Source organism: Triticum urartu, chromosome 7, assembly GCF_003073215.2.
Source record: "Triticum urartu cultivar G1812 chromosome 7, Tu2.1, whole genome shotgun sequence".
Classification (NCBI taxonomy): domain Eukaryota; kingdom Viridiplantae; phylum Streptophyta; class Magnoliopsida; order Poales; family Poaceae; genus Triticum; species Triticum urartu.
Window position 1 is genome coordinate 84,423,298 of NC_053028.1, and position 20,648 is coordinate 84,443,945.

At 50.3% G+C, this 20,648-nt stretch overlaps 1 protein-coding gene across 1 annotated transcript; it reads right to left on the reverse strand.

The window, feature by feature from the left end:
• Positions 1–595: 595 nt before the first annotated feature.
• On the reverse strand, positions 596–3,737 carry LOC125525261 (probable galactinol--sucrose galactosyltransferase 6). Its single transcript, XM_048690260.1, has 5 exons — positions 3,496–3,737; positions 3,119–3,391; positions 1,852–2,991; positions 1,095–1,758; positions 596–999 (listed from the first exon to the last, which is right to left on the reverse strand). The coding sequence occupies exons 1-5, from the start codon at positions 3,681–3,683 to the stop codon at positions 694–696; spliced, it is 2,571 nt and encodes an 856-aa protein (XP_048546217.1). The 5' UTR covers positions 3,684–3,737; the 3' UTR covers positions 596–693.
• Between the last annotated feature and the right edge of the window lie 16,911 nt (positions 3,738–20,648).

The window sequence follows — 20,648 nt, forward strand, 5'->3', positions numbered from 1 at the left end:
ATATTCAGCAAGAAACTGTTCGGAACAACCAAGCATTAACAATTCGACACCAGATTTCAACCCAGGGACATTATAAACATTGCAGCACACAACTCATACTATGATCTCAGAAAAGAACTGGACCGTAGATTCTGTGTGCAGTTTCCCAGGATCTAACTCTAGAGAATCAAAAGCTGGAAAGAACTGGGCCCATAGGTCATATAGAGGTGGCGAAGCGAGTGTCAGATATGGCGAAATGCTTTCGCGTTCCCAGCATCCCAAATCTTCCAAAGAAGCATGAGGATGGATCACTGGCACGGTCATCTTCTGGGTTATGTTGATGAGATGCGCCCGCTCGTGAGAAAAATTATCAAGCCGTGGATCTTCATAAGGTGGACCAAACTGACGCGGACAGCCATTCCGCAGCGTAGGAACGTGCTTCAGATTCAGATCTGCCAAAGCGCCACACAAACAGAGGAGAAATCTGTGCGCGCATCCCATTGCCCGTAGGTAGGTGTCCGGATCGAAAAGATCGTCAGAGAACCAGGTAGGCAGGTGCCCACAACACTGGAGGCCACTTGCTCAGTTCAGAGTTGGGGCAAATAGCAGCGGCAGATGATCAATGTGACCGTATATTTCTCCATTCCTTCAATTCAATAATAATCAAGAAAGCATACACTATCCATGGACTGCAGAGCAGGGGAGCTAAAAATCCTACAGCTCAATGGCGATCCTGTGAACCCTTTCCTTGGGCAATGGCATGGACTCCAGCTCGAGGATCACCATGCCGGAGGAGGCGTCGTAGGAGAACTCCACCGGAGAAGAACCCAGCGTGCAACTCCTCGGCCGGACCGACGAGTAGGCGCCGAACCTCCCGCGCCCTCGCACTTCCATGCTCACCAGCCCGACCGCCTCCTCGCCGTCGGCGAGGAGGCTGTAAGTCAGGCCTTCCACCGCCGCGCCGCCGTTGAACATGTCCACGAGGCCCACCGGCGCGAACCTGAACCCGGCCGCCAAATCCTGCAGTCCACGGTGATCATTTCATCAGTCCACATATACAGAAGGCAACTGTACCGTCCACAAGTATCGATCAGATTGGACCAGGTGGTGCAGACCTTGATCGGCGACACGGTGAGCACGTCGTGCTCCAGGACCCTGAGGGACACGGGCAGCGCCGCGCCGTCGGGGAGGACCACGAGGTCACCGGCGCCGTGGCGGTACACGGCGCAGTCGCCGCCCCACCCGGCGCCGCCGTCCGTGGCCGCCTCGGCGATGAGGTGGACGTCGCGGCCCCGGACGCCGCAGGTCAGCGCGCCGGCGCCGGCCTCCTGGTGGAACACGTTCTTCTTCTCCGCGGAGCTCCACGCCGCGCCCTGGCAGTTGTACACGCCGAGCACGCCCGTGAACCTGTTCATGTTCCAGATCTTGAGCAGGGTGGCGCCGTCGCGCGCCGGGTCCGCGAACAGGCAGTCCCTGGTCGGCCGGCCCGGCAGCCGCGCGCGCAGCACGGTGCCGTCCGGCAGCACCATCTTCCTCAGCAGCTCGAAGTCGTGCCTCCCCGGCGCGTCGCTGACGTAGACGGGCCCGCCGCTGATGGCGCGCGCCGAGCCGTGGTAGTCGCCGGCCGGGTGGAGGGAGTGGAACATGTCCCAGTCCGGGAGCATGAACTCGCCGAGGAACACGCTGTTGTACGCCACCGCCGCGATGTGGATCGTGTGCGACACCGCCTCCCTCGGGAAGAAATCGTCCGACGCTCTCACCACCGCCGTCTGCTTCGAGCTGCGCGGAGATTTGGCAGAAATGGTGTCATGGTGATGAATTTCAGGGAGAAAATGTTGAAGATTTTGATGGAGGGATTGAGTTGTGTCTTACCAGTAGAGGGCGTCGGTGTTGTGGCTCATGCAGGCGATGATGCCGTTGTCCGGGAAGTTCTTGGCGACGGAGGCGTCGAGCGCGCGGTGGTACTCCTTGGTGAGCTGCACGCGGCCGCCGTGGCCGGCGCCGAGCGTCTCGAGGACGCACTGCACGTCCACCTTGACGCCGTCGACGCCGGCGGCGGCGAGGTACGCGTGGAGCTCGTCGTAGAAGCGGTGCACGGCCTGCGGGTGCACGAGGCCGAGCCCCTGCAGGGTGAGCACGTCGGTCTTCATGTTGGGCTCGTTCTCCGCCACGCCCGGCGAGATCTTGGGGAACTGCATGCTGGAGCGGTAGGCCTCCATCCCGGCGGCGCCCGGCCGCACGCCGCCCCAATAGCCGGTGATGGCGTGCCAGACGTACACGTACTTGAGCCCGTACTTCTCCTTCGCCGCGCGCACCAGCGTCTCGATGCCCGTGACGGTGGCCGGATCCTCGCCGCTCTGGAACTTGCTGTTCTCCTTGATGCCGGTTAGACGGGGAAGGGGCGGCGGCTTGCCGTTGCCGGCCTCGCCGGGGGAGTCCATGTCAGGGCTCGGTTTGTCGGTGCCGACCGACTGCCAGCCGTCGTCGATGATGACGAACTTGGGCGGCGCACCACCGGCGGCGAGGCTCTGGAGCCCGGCCTCGACGCCCTCCTGGGTGACGTCCTGGTAGAAGGCGTCCCACGTGCACCACCCGAAGTAGTCAACGATCGCGGGGAGCTTCTTCTCGGCGCGCGGGCGGAAGGTCCCGAGGCAGGACCTGACGGCCGCGACGGCGCCGGCGATGGCGGCGAAAGGGTCGGACTCCGCGGCGCCCACGAAGAGCGCGCGGTCGAAGGAACTGGCGCGCGTGCCGGCGTCGCCGCTCTCGACGCAGAGCTGGAGCTCGTCGCCGCCCGCGCCGCCGCCCTGGAGGCTGGCCCGGAACGCGCCCTCCACGAGCGGGAGGAACACGACGTACGACGCCTCGTCCTCCTCCTCCTCGCCGGCGCCGGGGCCCCTGGACTCCACCAGCAGGAACTGCGTCTCGTGCGGGACGTCGCCGCCCTTGTCCCCCATCCTCTGCGCCATCCACCACATCTTGAACCGGAAGCACGCCATGAACCGCACGCCCCTGCACACGCCCACACCAACCCAAAACCAAATCAGATCAATGCCGATCGAGACTTCACCGAACAAACGCACAGAACCGCGTATTCCTCCTCCGAGATCGCATCAGGCGGACGGGCGGGCGGACGCACCTCATGTGGCCGAGGGAGACGACGTGGCGGGAGGCCGGGTCGGCGAGGTCGGCGCCGAGGAAGACGCCGTCGACGGGGCCCCGGGCCGCCGCGGGCGACGCCGACACCGCGTCCGGCACGCCGGACAGCACCGTGCGCCCGCGGACCGTCAGCTCCCCGCCGGCGAGCCTGACGGACGACTCGATCGTCATCTCCTCCTCCTTCTCCTCCCTCGCGCTCCGCCGGCCGGACAACGCCGCCCCCTTGACCGCCGCAAGAATCCTAAACGAACACCTACACACAGACCAACAAAGTCAGCTAACAAGGCGAACGCAACACCGACGACCGGGAAAACAAGAACAAGAACAAGAACGGGAGGATCAATGAAATGCACGCACCGACGAGGAGTGGGTTTGGGATCGGGGAGGAGGCGGAGGGGCGGAGAGGCGAGGAGCGGTGGGCGGGAAGAGGGAGAGGACGCGCGGGTATAACGCGCGCGAGGAGAGGATGAGGGGGGAGATGCGGCGGCCCCGGCGCTGCGGCAGCTGGGGATGGGTGCTGCGCGCGCCATCACGGGTGGGGGCATTGGCGGCTGGCTGGCTGGCTGTTAAATCTGTTGCGGTCCGCCGGATCGGATGGGGACGACCGGACGAGATGGGATGGGATTGGGTTTGGAAGACGGGGAAGTGGGCTGCTGACAGTGTGCCTCGTTGGCTGTTTGGTGGCGCGCCTTGTCGCTAGCGCTGATCCGTCCAGCTTTTTTCTGCTTGGTTGGCATGGCGTGCACGGGCCTGGCTATCCTCCTCGCCACACGAGGACATGACTCATTCGGTTCGCAGAACTTTCAAATTAGTTATTAGACAACTATAAAAAGCAAAAGATTCGGACATACCTCAAACTGCAATCTTTATGCATTTTCTAGGGGATCTCGTCTAATGTTAAGAATTTTATTAAGGATTCAGCTCCATATGTGCAATTTTTTTTAAAAAATATATAATATCTCTATGACTGTAAGACGAATGCTACCCATTGAAAAAAAAACATGAGTGGAAATCATGTAGAAATCCTCCCTAAAAAAAGCGAATGAGTCCTCGTAGCGAGAGGAGGGGTGGCGGATGATCCTGCCATCGTCGTGCCTTCAATGGTGGCGGCTCCCTTGTTTGGATCTGGAGGCCTCGAGATGGCGGCGATGGCCCTCCGCTCGGGGTTGGGTCGGCAACCTGGGTACCACGGGTGACACGAGTGAGGTGCCGAGCGGAAGCTCTGTGCCAGCGACGGTGATGCCACCAAGTGTCGCTTCCCTCTTGGCAGGGCGCGAGTTGTGGGTCCCCTCACACACGTATCCTTCTCTAATATGGGCTTAACCGTAGTCGCGTCTTTTCGGACATGGCGGCAGATCATGGCATTGTCACCCTCTTGGGGGGTGTCGTCATGGCGCATCGGTCCATTTTGGTTGCAACAGGACAACGACTCTTGTGCATGTTTTGATCATTGCATGTGGCGTCCTCTGCTCTGGCATGAAGTGGTCTCGGTGGACTTTTATCTTATACATGTGTCCCCTTTCTCGGTTCTCGTTGTCTCCTCGCAGAATCGATGCTCCTCAACACATGCCCTCTCTGGAGATGACTTGGTGTATTCGGTACAAGTGTGACTGATTGCTTCCAAAGGTGGAATGGTTCCGTCCCTGATTGATAGTCTAGGTTGATTCTTGTTCAGTGTGGTGTCTTCTAGGATTGAGTTGGTAGTGTTCGTGCTACTCGCTTTGTTGTTGCTTTTCCTTTAACATGCTTGTTTGACAAAAAAAACCTCACCGGCCAGTTTGTGCAATGTTATCTATACAAGACTATTTTTAGGTGTTTTGTTAACAAACTGCGACACTCCTTGATGGTATGATATCCCAACTCAAAGTGTGTTTACTTCGGGAAGGTTAATTACTGATAATGCTCTCAGAGCTTTTGAGTGTATGCATTTGCTAAGAACATTTAAAGACTTTAGAGGGGAATTTTGTGCTTATAAGTTAGATCAAGCTAAATCCTATGATCGTGTAGATTGGCATTTCTTGCAATGTATGATGGGGGGCTTTGGGTTTTGCGCCACGTTGGATTAACTGGGTTATGACGTGTGTCACATCGGTGAAATTTGCGGTGCGCTTTAATGGTTAGTTGTTGGGGCCGTTTTTACCTACTCAGGGGCTAAGACAATGAGATCTTTTATCTCCACAATTGTTCCTATTTGTAGTCGAGGCGCTTTCTTTGTTGTTTAATGATACTTGTGCCAAGGGGGGCCCTTCAGGGATTCCGTTGAACAGATAATCTTCTGGTATTTCTCACTTGTTAATCGGAGATGGCGGTCTATTATTTTTCAAGGGCTCCAGATCAAGCATTAGCTACTAAAAATATTATAACATCGTAGAAGAAGGGGACTGGGCAATTATTAAGTCTTGACAAGTGTTCCATGATGTTTGGGAAGAAAATGCAGTTTAGAGAATCAAGTTGCTACTACTGTTATTTTAAAAATTACGGCGAAGTGGTTCGAGGATAGATATCTTGGACTTCCGGTATTAGAGGGAAGAATGAAAGTTGGAAGACTTAGCCTCTTTTGGTTCATAGGATAGGATTATCATAGGAATAGGAATCTTGTAGGAAATGAGATGACATGTATCTCAAATCCTATGAGTAGGAATAGGAAACAAGATGTCATTTGGTTGACATCAAAGGAATTTTTCCATTGAGTCTAGGCTCTTTTTTTATTTTCCTATGAAATGTGGAGGATAGGAACCAATCCTATGTAGGAATAGGAATCCATTCCTATGAACCAAAGGGTTCTAAAGGAAAAAATTCTATAAAAATCCTATCCTCTAGAATTCCTATAAAATTCCTCTAAACCAAAGGAGGCAAAACAGTCGTTCAGGTTCTACCCATGTATGCTATGGGAATTTTCAAATTTCTGGCTTCGTTTTGTGAAGACTTATCCCAGACCATTAGCAACTTTTGGTGGGGAGATGAGGAAGACGGAAGGAAAACACAATGGTTGGCATGGGATAAATTAACAAGGCCAAAGGTAAGGAATCCATTGTTGTCTGCCTGTCTCTGCAAATTACGTGGGCAATTATTGGTTCTCTTTCACATGATGTCAGGATACTATTGAGGTGGATTATAGTAACAAAGGTAAGGGAAGAGTGAGAGGTATTATAGCAGATTATGGGCCATTAAAAGATAAACTGGTGTGGAAACCTTCCCACAGTTATACCAAGATCAATGTCGATGCTAGTTTTGTGGAGAATATTAATTCCGCGAGTGTGGGGTGGTTGCTAGAAATTCGTCTGATGAAGTTATTATTCCCTCATGGGATTTTATTGGTCGGTGTACTAGCATGAATGAAGCTGAGCTCCATGCCTGCCTCTCAGACCTTTATATCGGTATTACCCTTCACATTCTATTACTTTTGGAGACTGGTTGTGCTTTTGTTCACTCTCTCCTTGCAAATGAGAAGCCTGGTAGGTCTCCTCTTGTTGATCTAAAGAAAGTAGCCCTGAGTATCTTCAAGATGATCCAACATTTTAAAATTTCCAAAATTAATCGGCTTGCTAATGGGGCGGCACATGAGATTATTAAGTTTAGTTTTAGTACTAGGTCTGATGGGATTCTTGTTAATATTGTTCTGCCCTGCCTGTGGCATATGATGTAATGAATGATTGTAATAATATTCTTTATTAATTAATACATGGGGTGTTTCAAAAAAATTCCACGCCATTTTGCATTGGTTCTGCTGTTTGGGCTTTACATAGAAAGCTAGTCGAAAGCCTATTTCAAGATTTGAAATCGAGCGTCTATTATTTTCCACACCAACTATAGATGGTTATTATTATATTTCCTTGTTCATGATAATCGTTTATTATCCATGCTAGAATTGTATTGATAGGAAACTCAGATACATGTGTGGATACATAGACAACACCATGTCCCTAGTAAGCCTCTAGTTGACTAGCTCGTGATACAATAGATGGTCGGTTTCCTGACCAGGATGAAGAGTCTTATCGATTCTCCAGAGAAGATTAGGACACTCGAGATGTGCGACTGAGATAACGGGATCACACTCATTAGAGGAGAAGGTGATGGACAGACTCAAAATCCTATAGGCCATCAGACACAATATCGTCCGATGTATCTCTAGCCTACAGCTGAACTTTATGCCAATATTTCTCACACTCCAGTGAAAAAGAGATTTCAACCATCATAACAGACGCGACATCAGAGCATCTCACTCTCGAACCAAAGCAACTCGCAATGGGAGAGAGTGTTCCAGAGCCCTCACTTGCCTCTTGGTTACTTTTATACTCAGATTCTGTAGTATCGCTGTTTTTAGTACCCTTCAACTATGAGATGATTAGATAGAGATGACATTTCAATGTAGTATCATTTCCTTAGAATTTGGTATGTTGTCAACTCTTCTGGTATACCGTTAGGAATAGTGCTGATGAGATAGACATAGTGAGCACACAACAAGGTAGCTGGTAGACTATTAAAGTACAGCCTAACAGGTATTCCGAAAGTGTCGTATAGAGACACTGCATGAATGAGACTACCGGATTATAGCCGGTAAACGAGATGAGTACTCTGGGCCCCGTTGAAGTCTCACTCGGTAAGACATCATCATAACTGCCAGATCACCTATAATGAGGGTCTAGATTCACGGAGATGTGTTACGGAACGAGGACGCGGTAACGAGAGATTGAGAACAAGGTAGCGGGGCTAGACCAGGACGATAAGCCATCTCCGAGGCAACGTACTTGTACCCGCTAGACCAGGAATAAGAGGATTGATTAAGTCCTTGGACATCTGGTTTCATCCGATGAGATCATCGGGAACAGGGTATCCAACATCCCGCGTGGTTATTGGAACCGGAGCAATTCGGTCAGCTTGCCCTGGGGGACGGGTAGTGGGTGGAGGGGGGGGGGGGGGGGGGGGGGGGGGGGGGGGGGGGGGGGGGGGGGGGGGGGGGGGGGGGGGGGGGGGGGGGGGGGGGGGGGGGGGGGGGGGGGGGGGGGGGGGGGGGGGGGGGGGGGGGGGGGGGGGGGGGGGGGGGGGGGGGGGGGGGGGGGGGGGGGGGGGGGGGGGGGGGGGGGGGGGGGGGGGGGGGGGGGGGGGGGGGGGGGGGGGGGGGGGGGGGGGGGGGGGGGGGGGGGGGGGGGGGGGGGGGGGGGGGGGGGGGGGGGGGGGGGGGGGGGGGGGGGGGGTGGGGGGGGGGGGGGGGGGGGGTGGTGGGGGGGTAACGGTCGGTGGCTGGGTTAGAGATATATAGCGGTAACCCAAGTTGTTCGGAGTCCCGGATGACGTCACGAGTTCCGGAATCTCGGAGGTAAAGAATTATATATAGGAAGTGCTATTTCGGCCATCGGGACAAGTTTCGGGGTCACCGGTATTGTACCGGGACCACCGGAAGGGTCCCGGGGGTCCACCGGGTGGGGCCACCTGCCCCGGGGGGCCACATGGGCTGTAGGGGGTGCGCCTTGGCCTATATGGGCCAAGGGCACCAGCCCCAAGAGGCCCATGCGCCAAGAGAAGAGGGAAAGGAAGAGTCCTAAAGGGGGAAGGCACCTCCGAGGTGCCTTGGGGAGGAGGGACTCCTCCCCTGGCCGCACCCTTCCTTGGAGGAAGGGCCAAGGCTGCGCCCCCCCCTCTCCCTTGGCCCTATATATAGTGGGGGGAAGGGAGGGCAGCACCATACCTAAGCCCTTGCGCCTCCCTCTCCCTCCCATGACACACCTCCCTCCTCCCGCAGCGCTTGGCGAAGCCCTGTTGGAATCCCGCTACTTCCACCACCACACCGTCGTGCTGCTGGATCTCCATCAACCTCTCCTCCCCCTTGCTGGATCAATAAAGAGGAGACGTCGCTGCTCCGTACGTGTGTTGAACGCGGAGGTGCCGTCCGTACGGCGCTAGGATCATCGGTGATTTGAATCACGACGAGTACGACTCCATCAACCCCGTTCTCTTGAACGCTTCCGCGTGCGATCTACAAGGGCATGTAGATCCACTCCTCCCTCGTTGCTAGATGACTCCATAGATAGATCTCGGTGACACGTAGGAAAATTTTGAATTTATGCTACGTTCCCCGACAGTGGCATCATGAGCTAGGTCTATGCGTAGTTTCTATGCACGAGTAGAACACAAAGTAGTTGTGGGCGTTGATTTTGTTCAATATGCTTGCCGTTACTAGTCTTATCTTGATTAGGTGGCATTGTGGGATGAAGCGGCCCATGCACTAGTTGCATAAGGTGGCTAGCGGGTGTCTGTCTCTCCCACTTTAGTCGGATCGGATTCGATGAAAAGGGTCCTTATGAAGGGTAAATAGCAATTGGCATATCACGTTGTGGTTTTTGCGTAGGTAAGAAACGTTCTTGCTAGAAACCCATAGCAGCCACGTAAAACATGCAAACAACAATTAGAGGACGTCTAACTTGTTTTTGCAGGGTATGCTATGTGATGTGATATGGCCAAAAGGATGTGATGAATGATATATGTGATGTATGAGATTGATCATGTTCTTGTAATAGGAATCACGACTTGCATGTCGATGAGTATGACAACCGGCAGGAGCCATAGGAGTTGTCTTAATTTATTTATGACCTGCGTGTCAACATAAACGTCATGTAATTACTTTACTTTATTGCTAACCGTTAGCTGTAGTAGTAGAAGTAATAGTTGGCGAGGCAACTTCATGGTGACACGATGATGGAGATCATGATGATGGAGATCATGGTGTTATGCCGGTGACGATGATGATCATGGAGCCCCGAAGATGGAGATCAAGAGGAGCAAAGTGATGATGGCCATATCATGTCACTATTTGATTGCATGTGATGTTTATCATGTTTATGCATCTTGTTTACTTAGAACGACGGTAGTAAATAAGATGATCCCTCATAATAATTTCAAGAAAGTGTTCCCCCTAATTGTGCACCGTTGCGATAGTTCGTTGTTTCGAAGCACCACGTGATGATCGGGTGTTAGATTCTAACGTTCACATACGACGGGTGTAAGACAGATTTACACACGCGAAACACTTAGGTTGACTTGACGAGCCTAGCATGTACAGACATGGCCTCGGAACACAAGAGACCGAAAGGTCGAGCATGAGTCATATGGTAGATACGATCAACATGAAGATGTTCACCGATGTTGACTAGTCCGTCTCACGTGATGATCGGACACAGCCTAGTTGACTCGGATCATGTAATCACTTAGATGACTAGAGGGATGTCTATCTGAGTGGGAGTTCATAAGATGAACTTAATTATCCTGAACATAGTCAAAAGGTCTTCGCAAATTATGTCGTAGCTCGCGCTTCAGTTCTACTGTTTAGATATGTTCCTAGAGAAAATTTAGTTGAGTGTTGATAGTAGCAATTATGCGGACTAGGTCCGTAAACTGAGGATTGTCCTCATTGCTTCATAGAAGGCTTATGTCCTTAATGCACCGCTCAGTGTGCTGAACCTCGAACGTTGTCTGTGGATGTTGCGAACATCTGACATACACATTTTGATAACTACGTGATAGTTCAGTTAAACGGTTTAGAGTTAAGGCACCGAAGACGTTTTGAAACGTCACGAAACATATGAGATGTTTCGAGGGCTGAAATTGGGATTTCAGGCTCGTGCCCACGTCAAGAGGTATAAGACCTCCGACGATTTTCTTAGCCTGCAAACTAAGGGAGAAAATCTCAATTGTTGAATTTGTGCTCAGATTGTCTGAGTACAATAATCGCTTGAATCGAGTGGGAGTTGATCTCCCAGATGAAATAGTGATGGTTCTCCGAAGTCATTACCACCAAGCTGCTTGAGCTTCGTGATGAACTATAATATATCAGGGACATATATGATGATCCTTGAGATACTCGCGATGTTTGACACCACAAAAGTAGAAATCAAGAAGGAGCATCAATTGTTGATGGTTGGTGAAACCACTAGTTTCAAGAAGGGCAAGGGCACGAAGGGATACTTCATGAAACGGCAATTCAGCTGCTGCTCTAGTGAAGAAACCCAAGGTTGAACCCAAACCCGAGACTAAGTGCTCTGTAATAAGGGGAACAGCCACTGGAGCAGAATTACCCTAGATACTTGGTAGATGAGAAGGCTGGCAAGGTCGATAGAAGTATATTGGATATATATTGTGTTGAAGTGTACTTTACTAGTACTCCTAGTAGCACCAGGGTATTAGATACCGGTTCGGTTGCTAAGTGTTAGTAACTCGAAATAAAAGCTACGGAATAAACGGAGACTAGCTAAAGGTGAGCTGACGATATGTGTTGGAAGTGTTTCCAATGTTGATATGATCAAGCATCGCACGCTCCCTCTACCATCGAGATTGGGGTTTGCGTTGAGCATAGACATGATTGGATTATGTCTATCGCAATACGGTTATTCATTTAAGGAGAATAACGGTTACTCTGTTTATTTGAATAATACCTTCAATGGTCTTGCACCTGAAATGAATGGTTCATTGAATCTCGATCATAGTGATGCACATGTTCATGCCAAAAGATATAAGATAGTAATGATAGTACCACCTACTTGTGGCACTGCCACTTAAGTCATATCGGTATAAAACGCATGAAGAAGCTCCATGTTGATGGATCTTTGGACTCACTCATTTTTGAAAGGATTGAGACATGCGAACCATGTTTGTTGGTAGATATGCATGAAGAAACTCTATACAGATGGATCGTTTTGACTCACTTGATTTTGAATCACTTGAGACATTCAAATCATACCACATGGGCAAGATGACCGAAAGCCTCGTTTGCAGTATAATGGAAATAGAAAGCAACTTGTTGGAAGTAATACATTTTGATGTGTGCAGTCCAATGAGTGCTAAGGCGTGTAGTGGACATCGTTATGTTCTTACTTCACAGATGATTTGAGTAGATGTTGAGTATATTTACTTGATGAATCACGAGTCTGAATTATTGAAAGGTTCAAGTAATTTCAGGGTGAAGTTGAAAGATCGTCGTGACAAGAGGATAACATATCTATGATATGATCATAGAGATGAATATCTGAATTACGAGTTTGGCACAGAATTAAGACATTGTGGAAATCGTTTCACAACTAATACAGCCTGGAACACCATAGTGTGATGGTGTGTCCGAACATCATAACTGCACCCTATTGGATATGATGCATACCATGATGTCTCTTATCGAACTACCACGATAGTTTATGGGTTAGGCATTAAAGACAACCACATTCACTTTAAATAGGGCACCATGTAATTCCGATGAGATGACACCATATGAACTATGGTTTAGGGAAACCTAAGCTGTCATTTCTTAAAAGTTTGGGGCTGCGACGCTTATGTGAAAAAGTTTCAGGCTGATAAGCTCGAACCCAAAGCGAATAAATGCATCTTCATAGGACACCCAAAACAGTTGGGTATACCTCCTGTCTCAGATCCGAAAGCAATAAGGGATTGTTTCTAGAATCGGGTCCTTTCTCGAGGAAAAGTTTCTCTCGAAAGAATTGAGTGGGAGGATGGTGGAGACTTGATGAGGTTATTGAACCGTCTCTTCAACTAGTGTGTGGCAGGGCACAGGAAGTTGTTCCTGTGGCACCTACACCAATTGAAGTGGAAGCTTATGATAGTGATCATGAAACTTCAAGATCAAGTCACTACCAAACCTCGTGGGATGACAAGGATGCGTACTACTTTAGAATGGTACGTAATCCTGTCTTGGAAGTCATGTTGCTAGACAACAATGAACCTGCGAGCTATGGAGAAGCGATGGTGGGCCTGGATTCCGATAAATGGCTCGAGGCCATAAAATCCGAGAGAGGATCCATGTATGAAAACAAAGTGTAGACTTTGGCAGAACAGCTCGATGGTTGTAAGGCTGTTTAGTGCAGATGGATTTTAAAAGGAAGACGGACAATGATGGTAAATGTCACCATTAAGAAAGCTCGACTTGTCGTTAAGAAGTTTCCCGACAAGTTCAAGGAGTTGACTACGGTGAGACTTTCTCACTCGTAGCGATGCTAAGAGTCTGTTGGAATTATATTAGTGATTACTACATTATTTATGAAATCTTGCAGATAGGATGTCAAAAACCATTGTTTCCTCGACGATTTTCTTGAGGAAAGGTTGTATGTGATACAACCGGAAGGTTTTGTCAATCCTGAAAGATGCTAATAAATATGCAAAGCTCCAGCAATCCTTTTGAGGACTGGAGTAAGCATCTCGGAGTTGGAATGTATGCTTTGATGAGATGATCAAAGATTTTGGGTGTATACAAAGTTTATGAGAAACTTGTATTTCCAAAGAAGTGAGTGGGAGCACTATAGAATTTCTGATAAATATATGTTGACATATTGTTGATCAGAAATGACGTAGAATTTCTGGAAAGCATATAGGGTTATTTGGAAAGTGTTTTTCAATGGAAAGCCTGGATTAAGCTACTTGAACATTGAGCATCAAGATCTATAAGGATAGATCAAAACGCTTAATGGTACTTTCAAATGAGCACATACCTTGACATGATCTTGAAGGTGTTCAAGATGGATCAGTCAAAGAAGGAGTTCTTGCCTGAGTTGTAAGGTATGAAGTTAAGACTTAAAGCTCGACCACGGCAGAAGAAAGAGGAAGGACGAAGGTCGTCCCCTATGCTTTTGTCATAGGCTCTACAGTATGCTACGCTGTGTACCGCACCTGAAATGTGCCTTGCCATGAGTCAGTCAAGGGGTACAAGAGTGATCTAAGATTGGATCACAGGACAGCGGTCAAAGTTATCCTTAGTAACTGGTGGACTAAGGAATTTTCTCGATTATGGAGGTGGTAAAAGAGTTCGTCGTAAAGGGTTACGCCGATGCAAGCTTAACACCTATCCGGATAGCTCTGAGTAGAGATATCGGATACGTATAATGGAGCAACAATTTAGAATAGCTCCATGTAGAACAGTTATTTGAAATGGCTCCAAATATAGCGTAGTAGCTGCATCTACAAGATGACATAGGAGATTTGCGAAGTACATACGGATCTGAAAGATTCAGACCCGTTGACTATAACATCTCTCACAAGCATAACATGATCAAACCCGGAACTCATCGAGTGTTAATCACATGGTAATGTGAACTAGATTATTGACTCTAGTAAACTCTTTGGGTGTTAGTCACATGGGGATGTGACCTTGAGTGTTAATCACATATCGATGTGAACTGGATTATTGACTCTAGTGCAAGTGGGAGACTGTTGGAAATATGCCCTAGGGGCAATAATAAATTAATTATTATTATATTTCCTTGTTCATGATAATCATTTATTATCCATGCTAGAATTGTATTGATAGGAAACTCAGATACATGTGTGGATACATAGACAACACCATGTCCCTAGTAAGCCTCTAGTTGACTAGCTCGTTGATCAATAGATGGTTACGGTTTCCTGAACATGGACATTGGATGTCATTGATAACGGGATCACATCATTAGGAGAATGATGTGATGGACGACCCAATCCTAAGCCTAGCACAAGATCATGTAGTTCGTATGCTAAAGCTTTTCTAATGTCAAGTATCATTTCCTTAGACCATGAGATTGTGCAACTCCCGGATACCGTAGGAGTGCTTTGGGTGTGCCAAACGTCACAACGTAACTGGGTGGCTATAAAGGTACACTACAGGTATCTCCGAAAGTGTCTGTTGGGTTGGCACGAATCGAGACTGGGATTTGTCACTCCGTGTAACGGAGAGGTATCTCTGGGCCCACTCGGTAGGACATCATCATAATGTGCACAATGTGACCAAGGAGTTGATCACGGGATGATGTGTTACGGAACGAGTAAAGAGACTTGCCGGTAACGAGATTGAACAAGGTATCGGGATACCGACGATCGAATCTCGGGCAAGTATCGTACCGCTAGACAAAGGGAATTGTATACGGGATTGATTAAGTCCTTGACATCGTGGTTCATCCGATGAGATCATCGTGGAACATGTGGGAGACAACATGGGTATCCAGATCCCGCTGTTGGTTATTGACCGGAGAGTCATCTCGGTCATGTCTGCATGTCTCCCGAACCCGTAGGGTCTACACACTTAAGGTTCGGTGACGCTAGGGTTATAGAGATATTAGTATGCGGTAACCCGAAAGTTGTTCGGAGTCCCGGATGAGATCCCGGACGTCACGAGGAGTTCCGGAATGGTCTGGAGGTAAAGAATTATATATAGGAAGTGCTATTTCGGCCATCGGGACAAGTTTCGGGGTCACCGGTATTGTACCGGGACCACCGGAAGGGTCCCGGGGGTCCACCGGGTGGGGCCACCTGCCCCGGGGGGCCACATGGGCTGTAGGGGGTGCGCCTTGGCCTATATGGGCCAAGGGAACCAGCCCCAAGAGGTCCATACGCCAAGAGAAGAGGGAAAGGGAGAGTCCTAAAGGGGGAAGGCACCTCCGAGGTGACTTGGGGAGGATGGACTCCTCCCCCCCTTGGCCGCACCCTTCCTTGGAGGAAGGGGCAAGGCTGCGCCCTCCCCCTCTCCCTTGGCCCTATATATAGTGGGGGGAAGGGAGGGCAACCATACCTAAGCCCTTGCGCCTCCCTCTCCCTCCCATGACACACCTCCCTCCTCCCGCAGCGCTTGGCGAAGCCCTGTTGGAATCCCGCTACTTCCACCACCACGCCGTCGTGCTGCTGGATCTCCATCAACCTCTCCTCCCCCTTGCTAGATCAAGAAAGAGGAGACGTTGCTGCTCCGTACGTGTGTTGAACGCGGAGGTGCCGTCCGTTCGGCGCTAGGATCATCGGTGATTTGAATCACGACGAGTACGACTCCATCAACCCCGTTCTCTTGAACGCTTCCGCGCGCGATCTACAAGGGTATGTAGATCCACTCCTCCCTCGTTGCTAGATGACTCCATAGATAGATCTCGGTGACACGTAGGAAAATTTTGAATTTATGCTACGTTCCCCGACAGGGACTTGCCCCCCAAGTTAGGTGGGGCGTCCCCCACCCCTACGTTTTCCAACCCTAGGCGCAGGGGGAGGCCCATGGGGGGCGCACCAGCCCACCAGGGGCTGGTTCCCCTCCCACTTCAGCCCATGGGGCCCTCCGGGATAGGTGGCCCCACCCGATGGACCCCCGGGACCCTTCCGGTGGTCCCGGTACAATACCGATTACCCCCGAAACTTTCCCGATGGCCGAAACTGGATTTTCTATATATAAATCTTCACCTACGGACCATTCCGGAACTCCTCGTGACGTCCGGGATCTCATCCGGGACTGTTGGGTAACGTAGCAGAATTTTAAAATTTTCTACGCATCACCAAGATCAATCTATGGAGTCATCTAGCAACGAGGGAGAGAGGAGTGCATCTACATACCCTTGTAGATCGCGCGCGGAAGCGTTCAAGAGAACGGGGTTGATGGAGTCGTACTCGACGTGATCCAAATCACCGATGACCTAGTGCCAAACGGACGGCACCTCCGCGTTCAACACACGTACGGTTGGGAAGACGTCTCCTCCAACTTGATCCAGCAAGGGGGAAGGAGAGGTTGATGAAGATCCAGCAGCACGACGGCGTGGTGGTGGATGCAGCAGGATACCGGCAGGGCTTCGCCAAGCGCAAGCAGGGAGCAGAGGTGTTACGGAGGGAGAGGGAGGCGCCAAGAGCAAAGGGTGCGGCTGCCCTCCCTCCTCTTTATATAGGGGCCTTGGGGGGCGCCGGCCCTAGGAGATGAATCCCCAAGGGGGCGGCGGCCAAGGGGTGGCTTCCCCCCCAAGCCAAGTGGGGGGCGCCCCCACCCCTAGGGTTTCCCAACCCTAGGCGCAGGGGAGGCCCAAGGGGGGGCGCACCAGCCCACTAGGGGCTGGTTCCCCTCCCAATTCAGCCCATGGGGCCCTCCGGGATAGGTGGCCCCACCCGGTGGACCCCCGGGACCCTTCCGGTGGTCCCGGTACAATACCGGCGACCCCCGAAACCTTCCCGATGGCTGAAACTGGACTTCCTGTATATAAATCTTTACCTCCGGACCATTTCGGAACTCCACGTGACGTCCGGGATCTGATCCAGGACTCCGAACAACTTTCCGGTTACTGCATACTAATATCTCTACAACCCTAGCGTCATCGAACCTTAAGTGTGTAGACCCTACGTGTTCGGGAGACATGCAGACATGACCGAGACGCCTCTCCGGTCAATAACCAACAGCGGGATCTGGATACCCATGTTGGCTCCCACATGCTCCACGATGATCTCATCGGATGAACCACGATGTCGAGGAATCAATCAATCCGTATACAATTCCCTTTGTCAATCGGTACGTTACTTGCCCGAGACTCGATCGTCGGTATCCCAATACCTCGTTAAATCTCGTTACCGGCAAGTCACTTTACTCGTGCTGTAATGCATGATCCCGTCATCAACCACTTGGTCACATTGAGCTCATTATGATGATGCATTACCGAGTGGGCCCAGAGATACCTCTCCGTCATACGGAGTGACAAATCCCAGTCTCGATTCGTGCCAACCCAACAGACACTTTCGGAGATACCTGTAGTGTACCTTTATAGTCACCCAGTTACGTTGTGACGTTTGGCACACCCAAGGCACTCCTACGGTATACGGGAATTGCACAATCTCATGGTCTAAGGAAATGATACTTGACATTCGGAAAAGCTAGAGCAAACGAACTACACGATCTTTGAGCTATGCTTAGGATTGGGTCTTGTCCATCACATCATTCTCCTAATGATGTGATCCCGTTATCAATGACATCCAATGTCCATAGTCAGGAAACCATGACTATCTTTTGATCAACGAGCTAGTCAACTAGAGGCTCACTAGGGACGTGTTGTGGTCTATGTATTCACACATGTATTACGATTTCCGGATAACACAATTATAGCATGAACAATAGACAATTATCATGAACAAAGAAATATAATAATAACCATTTTATTATTGCCTCTAGGGCATATTTCCAACAGGGACTCCGAACAACTTTCGGGTTACCGCATACTAATATCTCTACAACCCTAGCGTCACCGAACTTTAAGTGTGTAGACCCTACGGGTTCGGGAGACACGCAGACATGACCGAGACGACTCTCCGTTCAATAACCAACAACGGGATATGGATACCCATGTTGGCTCCCACATGTTCCACGATGATCTCATCGGATGAACCACGATGTCGAGGATTCAATCAATCTCGTATTCAATTCCCTTTGTCAATCAGTACGTTACTTGCCCGAGATTCGATCGTCAGTATCCCAATACCTCGTTCAATCTCGTTACCGGCAAGTCACTTTACTCATACCGTAATGCATGATCCCATGACCAAACACTTGGTCACATTGAGCTCATTATGATGATGCATTACCGAGTGGGCCTAGAGATACCTCTTTGTCATACGGAGTGACAAATTCCAGTCTCGATCTGTGTCAACCCAACAGATACTTTCGGGGATACCTGTAGTATACCTTTATAGTCACCCAATTACGTTGTGACGTTTGGTACACCCAAATCACTCCTACGTCATCCGGGAGTTACATGATCTCATGGTCTAAGGAAATGATACTTGACATTGGAAAAGCTCTAGCAAACGAACAACACGATCTTGTGCTATGCTTAGGATTGGGTCTTGTCCATCACATCATTCTCCTAATGATGTGATCCCGTTATCAATGACATCCAATGTCCATAGTCAGGAAACCATGACTATCTGTTGATCAACGAGCTAGTTAACTAGAGGCTCACTAGGGACATGTTATGGTCTATATATTCACACATGTATTTGTTGGAAATATGCCCTAGAGGCAATAATAAATTGGTTATTATTATATTTCCTTGTTCATGATAATCATTTACTATCCATGCTAGAATTGTATTGATAGGAAACTCAGATACATGTGTGGATACATAGACAACACCATGTCCCTAGTAAGCCTCTAGTTGACTAGCTCATTGATCAATAGATGGTTACGGTTTCCTGACCATGGACATTGGATGACGTTGATAATGGGATCACATCATTAGGAGAATGATGTAATGGACAAGACCCAATCCCAAGCCTAGCACAAAGATCATGTAGTTCGTATGCTAAAACTTTTCTAATGTCAAGTATCATTTCCTTAGACCATGAGATTGTGCAACTCCCGGATACCGTAGGAGTGCTTTGGGTGTGCCAAACGTCACAACGTAACTGGGTGGCTATAAAGGTTCACTACAGGTATCTCCGAAAGTGTCTGTTGGGTTGGCACGAATCAAGACTGGGATTTGTCACTCCGTGTAACGGAGAGGTATCTCTGGGCCCACTCGGTAGGACATCATCATAATGTGCACAATGTGACCAAGGAGTTGATCACGGGATGATGTGTTATGGAACGAGTAAAGAGACTTGCCGGTAACAAGATTGAACAAGGTATCGGGATACCGACGATCGAATCTCAGGCAAGTACAATACCGCTGGACAAAGGGAATTGAATACGGGATTGATTGAATCCTCGACATCGTGGTTCATCCGATGAGATCATCGTGGAACATGTGGGAGCCAACATGGGTATCTAGATCCCGCTGTTGGTTATTGGCCGGAGAGTTGTCTCGGTCATGTCTGCATGGTTCCCGAACCCGTAGGGTCTACACACTTAAGGTTCGATGACGCTAGGGTTATTAGGAAGACTTGTATGTGATTACCGAATGTTGTTCGGAGTCCCGGATGAGATCCCAGAAGTCAAGAGGAGTTCCGGAATGGTCCGGAGGTAAAGATTTATATATGGAAAGTTGTTGTTCGGGTTCCGGGAAAAGTTCGGTTTTTTCCGGTATTGTACCGGGAAGCTTCCGGAAGGTTCCGGAGGATTCCAGAGGGGTCCGGAGGTCCGGAAAATGTTCCACCACGTCCAATACAGCAGCATGGGCTGTAGGGGGGCGCCCTAACCTTAATGTGCCAAGGGCACCAGCCCCCCCAAGGCCCATGCGCATGGGAGAGGGGAAACCCTAAGGGGGAGGGCCTCCACTTGACTTGGGAGGCACTCCTCCCCCCCTTGGCCACCGCCCCCAACCCTAGATGGGATCTAAAGGGGGCTGGTCCCTTCTCTCCCCACCTATAAATAGTGGAGGGGTGGGAGGGTGGCCACACCCTTGAACCTGGCGCAGCCCCTCCCCTCCAATACCTCTCCTCCTCCGCGTGAGCTTGGCGAAGCCCTGCCGGAGAACTGCCACTCCATCACCACCATGCCATCGTGCTGCTGTTGGACTCTCTTCCTCAACCTCTCCCTCCTCCTTGCTGGATCAAGGCGTGGGAGACGTCTCCGTTCCGTACGTGTGTTGAACGCGGAGGTGCCGTCCGTTCGGCGCTAGGATCATCGGTGATTTGGATCACGACGAGTACGAGTCCATCAACCCCATTCACTTGAACGCTTCCGCTTAGTGATATACAAGGGTATGTAGATGCACTCTCCTTCCCCTCGTTGCTAGATTACTCCATAGATTGATCTTGGTGATGCGTAGAAAATTTTAAATTTCTACTACGATCACCAGCCCCTAGGGGAAGGAGAGTGC